Source organism: Micromys minutus (genome assembly GCF_963924665.1).
Source record: "Micromys minutus genome assembly, chromosome: 29".
Taxonomy (NCBI): Eukaryota; Metazoa; Chordata; class Mammalia; order Rodentia; family Muridae; genus Micromys; species Micromys minutus.
Window position 1 is genome coordinate 3,178,474 of NC_137964.1, and position 13,137 is coordinate 3,191,610.

Here is a 13,137-nt window from a genome sequence, read left to right on the forward strand (position 1 = left end):
TAGAGACCACCTAGCTCCCCAGACGCGAAGTCTTCCTTAATGCCACTTTTGGATCTGCAGGCCTGGCCAGAGCAAGTGGGTGAGCACCCTAAAGTAGTCCTGTGTGCGTAGAAACAACGTAAAGACCTAGGCCAGTTCCCTTCTTGGCCTCCCAAGACTTGAACACAGATGAGGGGACCCTGCGGAGGGGTGGAGTGGTGCTGGGCAGAAAAAAGGCAGGTTTTCCCTTAGGTGAAATAATGCCTTAAGAATGGGTGGGGATGGGGGTCATCTCTATAAGAAACAAGTTTGAATTTCACTAATTCAAAAAACCTAGCGTAAATGGCTGTTCAAGTTGAGAGTTGAAAGCAGCTTGGGCCGGCTTTGCTGATACCCATCGGGCCTTTGGACAAGTGAGGGGCTGGGGTGCTGGAGAAAGAAGGCTCTGAGATGGGATTAAGCATGCCTAGCAGAGGCAGGCATGGAGCGCCACCACCAATGACAGGGACACCTGAACGTGATCAGTGTCAGAGTGCTATGAGAAACCTGGCTTTGGCTCCCTGCGCCCAGCTCTGCAGCCCTGGGAGTGGTGAGAGTCACTGGGCCATGGAGATCTACAACAGGACTGCTCTCGAATTTCCCACTTGACCCCCTTTTCCCAAGAAAGTTTTGCATAACCCTGGCTTTAGTATATGAATAGGAGTACACAACAAATATTTACTGATAGTAAATAATAAAAATAATACAAGTATCTGAGCCACCAAACATAAATGCTGGGACCTGAACTCGGACCCTCTGCAAGAGCAGCAAGTGTTCTTAATGCTGGGTCACAGTGCTGCAGCTTCCCCCATTTTATTCAATGGGGTGGGCAAGAGTGTGTCACCTGCCCACATGGAGGTCAGGGGACAGCTTGTAGGAATTGGTTCTCTTTCTTCAAATGTGGATTCCAGGAATTGAACTCAGGTCATCAGGCTTGAGGGGACATGGCTTAACCTAAGTCATCTTGCTAGCCTGCATGTTTATATTTATATAAAATTAATTCTTGGGACGTTACAGAGCAAGTTCCAGGACAGCCAGAGATATCCTGTCTTGAAAAACCAAAAGTTTAAATCAAACATTCTAAAGCCATTGATATATACACAGGAATGACAGTAGAAAATATTGCCTTTGTTGTCTGTAATTAAATTGTATTTTTATAAAAGTAGGACACTGTAAAGTAAAAAGCCCTGCACTTCATACAATGTCTTAAATCTGAGCCAAGGTGTTTCAGGCATTGCATGGCATGACGGCATACACGGTAGGTACAGTGTACACACGTCAAGTGTGAAGAGCGAAGATGGAGCAAAGGTTCAGTGATTAAGATCTTGCTCTTTGGGGTTGGAGAGATGGCTCAGGGGTTAAGAGCACTGACCGCTCTTCCAGAGGTCTTGAGTTCAAATCCCAGCAACCACATGATGGCTCACAGCCATCTGTAATGGGATCTGATGCACTCTTCTGGTGTGTCTGAAGACAGCTACAGTGTACTTATATATAATAAATAAATCTTTTAAAAACTTTTTAAAAAAGGATCTTGCTCTTGCAGCGGTCTGGAGTTCAGTTCCCAACACTCACCCCACGTGGCTCACAGTCACTTATACTTCAGATTCTCAGGCTTCCTACCCGCCTCTGGGACCTCTGAGGGTATCTGCACTCACATGCATTTACCCTCAAACAGACACACATACACACATAATTTTAAAAACCAATCAAATTTAAACAACAAAGAACCAAGACAGCGACGTTGTCTCATACAGCCTGGGAGGGTTCTTGCCAGAAAAATGTTGGATTCATTATGTGTTTGATTATGAATTAATTCTTAGTTGTACATTCACAAAATTTTTCCTGCTAGATTTTCATGACCCCTTTGTTGATGTATGTAATCCTATATGAGATCTTGCACCACAGTTTAAGAAGTTGGGCTCTTCATGTGCAAGTGGATCAAAGATCTCCACATAAAACCAGGTACACTGAAACTATTAGAAGAGAAAGTAGGGAAAACGTTAGAACACATAGGCACAGGAGAAATTTTTCTGAACAGGAATTTCCTGAACAGAACACCAATGGCTATGCTCTAAGATCAAGAATCAATAAATGGGACTTAATGAGATTGCAAAGTTTCTGTAAGGCTAAGGACACTGTTAAGAAAATAAAACAGCAACCAACAGATTGGGAAAAGATCTTTAGCAATCCCACATCTGATAGAGGTCTAATATCCAATATATACAAGGAACTCAAGAAGTTAGACTCTAGAGACTCAAACAATCCTATTAAAAAATGGGGTACAGAGCTAAATAAAGAATTGGCAATTGAGGAATATCGAATGGCTGAGAAGCACCTAAGGAAATGTTCAACATCCCTAGTTATCAGGGAAATGCAAATCAAAATAACCCTGAGATTCCACCTCGCACCAGTCAGAATGGCTAAGATCAAAAACTCAGATGACAGCAGATGCTGGCGAGGATGTGGAGAAAGAGGAACACTTCTCCACTGTTGGTGGGGTTGTAAACTGGTACAACCACTCTGGAAATCAGTCTGATGGTTTCTCAGAAAATTGGACATAGTACTACCTGAAGATCCAGTTATTCCATTTCTGGGCATATACCCCAGAGATGCTCCAACATACAACAAAGACACATGTACCACAATGTTCATAGCAGCCCTATTTATAATAGTCCTTCAGTAGATGAATGGATACAGAAATTGTGGTATATATACACAATGGAGTACTACTCAGCTATTAGAAACAATGACTTTATGAAATTCCTAGGAAAATGGATGCATCTATAGAATATCATCCTGAGTGAGGTAACCCAGTCACAAAAGAACAGACACAATATGCAGTCACTGATAATTGGATACTAGCCTCAGAAAACTCTAATACCTAAGAAACAACTCACAGACTATATGAAACTCAAACAAAAAAGAAAGAAGGAAAGAAAAGAAAAAAGAAAGAGAGAGAGAAAAAAAAGAAAAAAAAAGAAAAGAAAGAAAGCCCAAAAAGTGGAAAAGTGGAAGCCTCAGTCGTTCTTGAAAAAAAAAAAAAAAGTAAAAAAAAAAAGAAAAAAAAAGTGTATAGCACCTTCTCAGAGTGGGGTACACCTAGACCTTAAATCATTAATAACTAACTCAAGAACTAAGAAGATAGCCTTGTGACAATTTTTGATAGTTAAAGATCATTATGTTTAATTTTTACACACCAAAAAAAAACTTTGACTATTTCTATGTTACATTTTGTTTTACACATACTTTATGAAATCAAGTACTAACAAAAATATGTTCATATATATTTATGCTAAAATGCTTTTAATAATCTGTACATGTATCTCTGTTTTTTTAAAAAAAATAAAGTTGTAAGAAAAAAAAAAAAGAAGAAGTTGGGCTCTGGAGACGTCTGTAAGCCTGAGGGTCTGAGTTTAATCCTGAGCATCATGTAAAAGCATAGGAACTGGAGCTGGATGGCTCACCCATTAAGAGCATCTAGCTGGTCTTCCAAAAGAGCAGGGTTTAATTCCCAGCATCATCAGGATGGGAGCCCACAACTGTCTGTAACCCCAAAAGGATCCTCTTCCAGCCTCCCTGGGTACAGCATGCATTTATGTGCTGCACAGACATACATGCAGGCAAAACACCCACAAACATAAGAATAAAATGTTCAAAAAGAGTTTAGTGCAGACTTATCCATGCCTGAGAAGTAGACACAGGAGACTCTCTGCCTAGCTAGTTTTGCCTAATTGGTGACCTCAAAGGTCAGTGAGAAGCCCTGTCTCAAAGGGTAAGATGGAGTAGGATAAAGGAAGATCTCTAGTTCTGAACCCAGTCTTCCACACGAAAACACCCTCAGGCATAAACACATGGGCACCACACGTACAGGAAGTTGTCACTGTAGGGCTCTGGAATTTAGACAGCCAATGAGTTCAAACTGAAAAGCCTGAAAGGACAACCACGGTGTGTGTAAGTTTTCCTGAATTGTATACTTCTGCGATCATCACAGTCGTATCTTCCCACAAGGTACCACTGTTTCTACCTGATATCTGAGGCCGGAAGCAGTTTGCTTAAAGACAAAACACCGCTAACATGATACAGGAGCATTTATGTCTTTATGGTTTTTTTATTTGTATTTTATTTTAAATAGTAATAATAATTATTGTTGTTGTTATCAGTTATTATTGCGGGTGTGGGCGTGCAACTGTCTTGGTTCACTTGTAGAGCTAAGAGGACAACTTGTAAGAAGAGTCAGTTCTCTTGATCCACCACACAGCCTTTTTGCCAGAAGACAGTCCCACCCCAACTTTTCCTTTCTTGATTCAGTCAGTCACAGAACCTGGTGCTCACCAACTGTACTAAATTACGAATGAGCTGTAGGAATCCCGTCTCCGCCTCCTCGCTGCAGGGATTACAGATGAGTCAACTGTTTGTGTGATTGGTGGGAATCTGAACTCAGGTCTTCCTGCTTCTGAGGCAAGCACTTCACCCCCGAAGGATCACCATTCCGAACTTAGCACTGTTTGAAAACACATAAAGTTACATGGGCTAGCAAAAGGGCTCAGTGGGAAAAGGTGATTGCTGCCAGGCCAGACAGCCTGAGTTTGATTCCCAGCATAGATTATGAAAGGAAAGAGGCACCTGCGGAAAGTTGCTGTTTAATCTCCACACATGTATCCTGGTATACACACACCCTGACACATGCACATATGCACACAATTAATAGATAAATAAATGTAATAAAATTATAAGAAATAATGGTTCACAATGGTTCCGATAGTAAACATTTTAAAACAATCTGTGCAATATTGGAATTATTTACATAAACTGTCGTACTTGTCACTGTCAGACTTCAGTAGAATGATAATGTTATATTGTCCAAGGCTAATTGTTTTTACAATTGAAACAACCAAGTCTTTAGAGGCATAATTTTTATTTTTCAGGTAAAACCCATTCATGCTTTGAAACAAAACAGCAGTCTACCAAAGGAATCACTGGCTAATTCTGCATCTAAAGAAGACGTGTATATCTTCCAAAGACCATGGTGAAAGAAAAGAAAAAAGCAGACAAAAAGGGAGATAAGTCAGCCCGCTCTCCCTCCTCAATTTCTGATTACCCAGAAGCCTCTAAACAAGAAGGCAGTGCCAGTAAGCAGGAAGTGGCCCCCAGTGCCGTCATCCCAGTGTTGGAAATACCCCTCAAGCAAGCCCCCAAAAGAGACTCAATACATATGGATCAGAGTGAAGATGAAACTCAGTATGAAGAGCCCATCCTGACCAAACTCATAGTGGAAAGGTAACTTTCCTGTGCATGACTGGGCCAGACCCTGTGAACCACATGTTCCAGAAAAGTGTGTTTTGGTGGGATGATGTGAATCCTCATGCAGCTGTTTTTTGGTTTGGTTTGGTTAGGTTTGGTGTTTTTTGTTTGTTTGATTGATTGATTTTGTATTTCCAGACAGGGTTTCTCTGTATATCCCTGGCTGTCCTGGAACTCACTCTGTGGACCAGGCTGGCCTCAAACCCAGAGATCCACCTGCTTCTGCCTCCTGAGCGCTGGAGTTAAAGGCATGACACCACTGCCCAGCTCATGCAGTTTTATGATCCTGCAATTCCCCATTTCCAAAAACACTGTGTGTGTGTGTGTGTGTGTGTGTGTGTGTGTGTGTGTGTGTGTGTGTGTGTGTAACTCACTGATTTGGTTAGATGAGCTATCCTGCAAGCTCCATGGATCCTCTTATCTTTGTCTCCCCTGCACTGAAATGCTGGAATCACACATGTGCACCACACTGCCTAGCTTTTCCTTTCTTGCCCCTAAACAGGGTTTCTCTGTGTAGACATTGCTGTCTTAGAGCTCGCTCTGTAGACCAGGCTGGCCTCAGACTCTGCCTCCCAAGTGCTGAGATTAAAGGTGTGTCCCACCACCACCAAGCTATTAATTTTGTTACTGTGGGTGTTGGTCTCTGAGTTCTGGTCCCCGAACTTCATGGTATGCATTTCACTGACTGCTGTGTGCTACTGCGCCTGACTTTTAAGTGGATGCTAGGGATCCGAACTCAGGACCTCATGTTTGTACAGCAGGTACTTTATCAATGGAGCCATTTTTCCAGCTCCCTAAAAACCAACAACAGAACAAACAAAGAAAAAATCTTTTCAAAAACTTTTTAAAAGATTTAGTTATTTTTATCTTAAGTATATGAGTGTTTGCTCCATGCCTGTCTGTGTACCACATGTGTATTTGGTGCCATAGAACTGAAGTTACAGGTGACTGTAAGCGACCATGTGGATTGTAAGAATCAAATCCAGGTTCTCTAGAAGAGCAACAAGTGCTCTTAACCACTGAGCCATCACCCCTGCCTCTCAAGAATAGTTTTTACATGGTAAAACATGCATAAAATGTGCTATTTTGGCCACTTAAGAGGTATAATTCAGGGACTAGTTTAGTGATTAAATCGTTAGCCAGACAAACATATGAACCGAGGTTCAGATCCCCAGAAACTTAGATAAATACCAGGTGAGCATGGCGGTCCACTAGGGTGTAATTCCACCTTTGGAGGGCTGACATGGAATGGCCAAAGCAAACTAGCCAGCTCTGGGTTTGATTGACAGACCCTGCCTCAGGTGGAAGAGCAGTCAAGGATGATATGTATACACTTGTATGTATACACACACCCACACACAAGCACCCACACACACAAACACACACCACATATACACACTCACCACACACGCAAACACACACCACACATACACACACACACACACACCACACACACACCACACACACAAACACACACCACACACCCACACAACACACACACACCCACACACAAGCACCCACACACACAAACACACACCACACATACACACACACACATACACACCACACACACACCACACACACAAACACACAACACACACCCACACGCACACAAACACACACACGCGTTGAAATAAAATACAATGTATAGTTTAAGGTATTAAATGCATTCATAATGTCTTACAGCTAACATTGAGTTCTGTGTCCAGAATGTGTCCTGTCCCTCTCCCCAGACAGAAACTCTGTAAAACCCCATGAATCACACTCAGAGGTGTAACACCCACAGCACTCATGAGTCTGGATGCTGTTCCTTTGCAGCTATGAAGGGGAGAAAGTCCGTGGACTATATGAGGGAGAAGGCTTTGCCATCTTTCAAGGCGGAAACACTTACCATGTAAGTCATAATTATCAGAGCCGGCAGGGCTGGGAGAAAGGAATGGGCTGAAGATGTAGATTTGAGAGGCTTGAGTGAGTCCCACAGATTTCCTTCAAAGCACATTGATTTTATCCTGAAGCTCAACTGCCTACTTGAGATGAAGAATAGCTCAGTATAACTGAAATACTTATTTTAGATATTATCTTTCTTTTCCTGACTTTTAACTATTGTCATTAAGTAAAAGCCATCAACCATAAGCTCAATGCCAAACTTGGATGCTTAAGTCCTCCACACAAAGTGCTGCAGGGTTTTCAAAGAACCTACATATCACTGGGGCCAGAGAGATGGCTCACCCGTTAGACATGTTTGCTGTTCTTGTAGAAGAGGACCAGTGTTTGGTTCACAGCACCGGAATGGCAGCTCATGAGTGCCTTCAATTCCAGATGTATGGAACATGATGCCCTCTTCTTGTCTTTTCCAGTGTTGCACTTATATCATGCACGCTCATACACACACACACACACACACACACACACACACACACACACCTTAAAGAAATAGAACCTATGGGTATCTTCCCATATTCTTTGTTTCTATTAGTTCTTGTGGTGCTGAGGACTGAGTATGTTATCCAAGTGCTCTACCACCAGTCTGCACCCCACTGCTCCTGCATGTTCATTGTCATATCTACACGACTTACAGTACTGAATATAAAGCAAATGGTATGCAAATGACATGTAAATACAATGCAAATACCATGCAGTGTTAGACTGTATGTTTTACTGAGACATGGTCTTTTTAAAAACCTGCATGTCTAGTCCACATGCAACTGTTTCAGTCTTGGCTACATAGTAAATGTCAGTAACACTCTAACTTCTTTCCCCCAGATATTTTCTGTCTGTTTGATTCTGTCTACTGGTTTAACTCCAGGGCTGCCTTAGTTAGTTTGACCTAAGAAGGGAATCTCAGTTAAAGGATCACTTGGCCTATAGGCGCATAGGTGGGGGATTGTGTTGACTGTTGCTATAGGAGGGTCCAGCCCACTGTAGGCGGTGCTATTCCCTGGGCAGGTGATGCTGTGCTAAGAAAGCTAGATAAAAAGACAACAAGCAGCATTCCCTCATGGTTTCTGCGTATGCCAAATCACTGCTTTGGCATAGCAACAGAGATGAACCTCAGGCCCAGTGGGATGAGCAGAGTCTCAGGGCTGAGGGTGTGGTACTCTGGTAGAACACTTGGCTGATGTGTGAAAATCCCTGGATCCATTCCTGCTGCTGTAAATAATAAAAACAAACAAACCAAAAAGAGCAAAACCTCAGTTCCACTGTCATTTTGTGATAAATGGACTCAGCTCTGTTTCTTTCGCTCTCTAAATAGATATATCAATATTTTATATATCAATCACATAACAGTAGATTGTAGTTTGAATTGTTTTCCCTTATAGATTTTTATGTACCACTATATCGTTTTCAGCACTGTAGGACCCACACTAAAACACAAGATACGTTTTAAAAATTTTGATGTGTTATAAAGTATACATAACATTTGTCACTTTAATCTTTTTTAAAGAGATTCATTTATTATATGTAAGTACACTGTAGCTGTTTTCAGACACACCAGAAGAGGGCATCAGATCCCATTACGGATGGTTTTTGAGCCACCATGTGGTTGCTGGAATTTGAACTCAGGACCTCTGGAAGAGCAGCTGGTGCTCTAACCACTGGGAAATCTCTCCAGCCCCATTTTAACCTTTGTAAGTGGACAGCCTGGTGGTCTTTAATATCTCCTTATTATTGTGCATTCATCATCCCTGACAGCCCAGAACTTTCTGGTCATCCTAAAATGAAGCCTGTGTCCAGTGAAATGATGCCTCCCTGACTTACCTGACAGTTCATTGTGATACTGTGTAATGCTCAAAAATTGCTTAATGCAACTATTTCATAATTGTTAGATTCCTAAGGGCTGTTTCATTTTTTTTACCTTTACTTATAGCCACAATTAAGATATTCATTCATCTATTCATTCATTCAGATTACCAACAACATAGGCTCATTATAATAGAATAAATTTTAAAGATGTTTAAACCTTATGTGTATGTCCATGTTCCGTGTGTATGCAGATGCCCATGGAGACCAGAAGAGGGTGTTGAAGTCATACACACGCACATACATATCTATACATGTGTGTATCTGTCAGCACACAGGTGCATATGCACACTGATAATTTCCGGTAAGAGAAAACAAAGTGTGACACTTAAAAATGTAACATGTCTGGTGGTTGGATAATAGTGTTAATCAGACCTACCTAGTGTAAGTAAAGTAAAGAACTTAAAAGGTTTGTTTGTTTGGTTGGTTGGTTGGTTAGGTTGTATTTGTTTCTGCAATGTAGGGGACAGAACTCAGGCTTCCGTCTCAGCCCCAAATCTCAAAAGATGGAAACGCAAGATTAAAAGTATTTGAATTCTTTTCGACTGTAGTTCAGAGATTTCCCCAGCAGAGGATGACCAAGGCACCAGATGGATCACTGTGGGTGTGGTGCAGGCCCAGAGTGTGCGCCACGCTGCAGCTGCTGCTGCTGCTGCTGCCAGCACGTGGCTGCAGGTAAAGGGCCGGGCAGGGTTCCAGATGGAGCCACTGTCTAGATGCCCACCCTCCACGGCTGCCATCTGAGAGGTCTCGTTCTTTCTCTCTCTTAGGGAATGTTTTCAGAGGGACTGATGCATGGCCAAGGGACTTACATCTGGGCTGACGGATTGAAATACGAGGTAAAGCGTCGTCAGGAGTCCGAGCTGTTACGGATGAACTGTAGAATTTAATGGTCGACTTCCTGCACTATTTTTTAAAGAGTTCATTTTTACTTTTTAAAGTGTGTGTGTCCGTGCATGTCTGTGTGCATGTGCGTGTGAGTGTGGTTATGTCCGTTGGCTTCAGGCAGTCTCGGAGGCTAGAGGAGGGTATTGGATCTTCTGAATCACACTGGGAGCTGCCGATATGAATGCTAGAAATGACACTCATACTCTTAACTGTTGGACTATCTTTCTAGCCCTCTAGATATACTATTTTTATAAAAGTAAATTAAGTTAGGTGTGGTGGCACATGCCTTTAATCCCAGCACTTGGGAGGCAGAGGTTCTGTGAGTTCGAAACCAACCTGGTCTACAGAGTGAGTTCTAGGACAGCCAAGGCTGCATACTGAGATACTCTCTCTCAAAAACAAACAAACAAACAAACAAACAAACAAATGAAAAAAGTAAGTTAGCACAGCCAGGACTGGGAAGCTGAGGCAGGAAGCTTTTGAGTTTCAGGACACTCTGAGTCCACATAATAAGATGCTATTTCTGAAATAGAAAAAAACCAATGAAAAGGTAAGGTACTAGCACAGAACCAAAACCGGGGTGAATGGGAAGCTGCAGAGGCTGGCGTGTGTGCTCAGTGTAATAACGTGGTGGCTGTGCCAGGTGCCTGCACACCACTGGAGCTGTGTGTATGCATCACCATGGGTGGAGTTTGGTGGTAATCTACGTGTTCTCTGCATGCATTGCACACATGTATGTTTCATCCCTCGTGCTTTATATGAATATATATATAGATGTTCATATAGCATCTTTTATTCCTTTTTTTAAAACTAATTAAGCCGTACCCATCCCTGCCGAGCCCTCATCTTACCGATGGCATATATTCCACTACGGGGGTCTCACAAAAACCATCTGCCTTGCCGGGCTGAGGGGAAGTGGGTGTTTTTAAACTGATTGTGAGAACAGATTTGTCCTCTGAAACTGTGCCAGTTTCAGCTCCCACTCACAAGCCTGTGAGCGGCTGAACTGCTGCCCTGGAAACGTCCAGTGCAGAGCTCCTGACACCAGGGTGTCCACGAGTGGCAAGAGACACTTAAGGCCAATGCATACAGCACGTGTGTTCAGACGGCAGCTGGGCAGCAGACATGAGCCGCGGAGGTACAGGGACCATGAGAGAGGGTTGATCCCCCCTCAACAGTGTGTTACAGCCCAGTGAGAATTCCCTTTCTGTGCAAACCCCCGCCTTCTAGCCTGCTGCCAACATGGAAGGTTTCAGATCCCTGAATGGTGACTTTCCCAGGCAGATCCTTCTGCTTCACCGTCTCTGGAAATTCTCTGGAGGTTTTTTTTTTGGGGGGGGGAGGGTCCTCCTTTGCAAGCACAGAGCCCCCCACAATCGACCCATCTAAGAGTGTTCACGGATGGGGTTTTGTCTCTTGAAGCATCCTCAGGCTTGTAGAACCAGGCAGCACCAATATGCCATCTGGCCAGTGGCCAGAGTCAGTGGCTGTGCCTTCTGCTGACTGATGATTATCCAATGTGTTTGGAGTCTTGGAATCGTGGCAGAGCACCAGCTTAGCATGTGGGGAACCCTGGGTTCATTGCCCAGTACCACAACCATCATTACCAACAGAACCACTTTAGGCCATGGTTCACATCACCATGAGCTGCTCACAGTGAACATCCAGACATCTCCACAGTGGACCCTGATAGTCTAAAGTTAAGGTCAGGGTTGGCAGCCACCACGTTACCAGGTCACCTGCTTGCTTCTTGGAGCTTGGTGTAAATGAAACCTTCCCAGTGTTTTATTCTGCATGGACTTCTGTGCCACGGAAGAACGAGGTGAGAAGGATGGGAAACATGGGGACGAGGACATGGTGACACATCCCCCACTTCCACAGAAAAGCCAGGGGCAGTGTCAGTGTGGTTGGGACACTGTCAGACAGCCCTCGGGTGCGGCGTCCCTTTATTGCCATCTCCTGCCATAGGGCGACTTTGTGAAGAACATCCCCATGAACCATGGTGTGTACACATGGCCAGACAACAGCACATACGAAGGAGAAGTGATCAATGGCATGAGGAACGGATTTGGTATGTTCAAGTGTGGCACACAGCCTGTGTCCTACATCGGCCACTGGTGTCACGGCAAGAGACATGGGAAGGTAGGTGAGCTGTACCCATGAAAAATCCCATCCATGTGAATGTATGCATGATGTAAAACTAACCATTCCCAACACCATACAACCATCATCACTATCAAGTCTCGAAGCCATTTCAGCACCACAAACATACATTAGGAAGCTCCTCTGCATCCCTCCGACGGCATGTCTCTAGCCATGATCAGTCTGCTCACTGTGCGTGTGGATTTACTTCTTAGACGTTGTGTCACTCTGATTTTTGTTTTTGCCACTGACAAAAACCCTCGCCAGGCATAGTGGCAAACACCTCTAATCCCAGCATTTATGAAACAGAGGCAAGTGGATCGCTGTGAATTCAAGGCCGGCCTGGTTCACAGAGAGAGTTCCAGGCCAGCCAAGGAACCTAACAGCACCCTGTCTCAAAACAAAACAAAGCGAACCCACCATCACTACCAACAACAACAACGTCTTGCTAGGAACAACTTAGTAGAGAAAAGGTTGGTTTTAGCTCACGGTTTCAGAGACCTCAACCCGGGGTCATTGGTGCTATTTCTGGGCCTCCCGTGAGGCAGAATAAGATGGGAGTGAGAAACTGGAGACAGGAAGAAGAGAGTGGGGCCAGGACAAGACAACGCTCCCAAGAACAGATCCTTCAGTGACTTACTCCCTCCTGCTAGGTCCCAACCTTCTAAAGTTTTTGACCCTTCCAAAACAACACCAGCAATTGGAAACTAAGTGTTCAGGGCATGAACTTGTCAGGAACATTTCATATCCAAACTATAACTGACTTTTTTTATTAATAGAATCAGATAATGTGTGAACTTTCTACTAAGCGTAATATTTTTAAGGTTCCTCTAAGGTGTGGCGTATGTTGGTACTCCACCCTTTTCAAAGCTGACTGATGCTTCATTGTAAGTCTATACCTTAATTTATCCATTCGTCTGTTCGAGCTATTTTATCTTTTTATTATGTTTAATGATTGTGTATGTGTACATATGTTAAGTACATACA

The 13,137-nt window shown here is 43.3% G+C and overlaps 1 protein-coding gene across 1 annotated transcript in view; it reads left to right on the forward strand.

The window, feature by feature from the left end:
- Positions 1 to 5,041: 5,041 nt before the first annotated feature.
- RSPH10B (radial spoke head 10 homolog B) overlaps positions 5,042 to 13,137 on the forward strand; it is a gene marked incomplete at both ends in the record, with an annotated part of 40,329 nt that continues 32,233 nt past the window's right edge. The window contains 4 exons of the mRNA XM_080941004.1: positions 5,042 to 5,295; positions 7,138 to 7,213; positions 9,891 to 9,959; positions 11,977 to 12,150. Coding sequence (XP_080797130.1) covers positions 5,042 to 5,295; positions 7,138 to 7,213; positions 9,891 to 9,959; positions 11,977 to 12,150 — 573 coding nt within the window. The remainder of the gene's footprint in view (positions 5,296 to 7,137; positions 7,214 to 9,890; positions 9,960 to 11,976; positions 12,151 to 13,137) is intronic.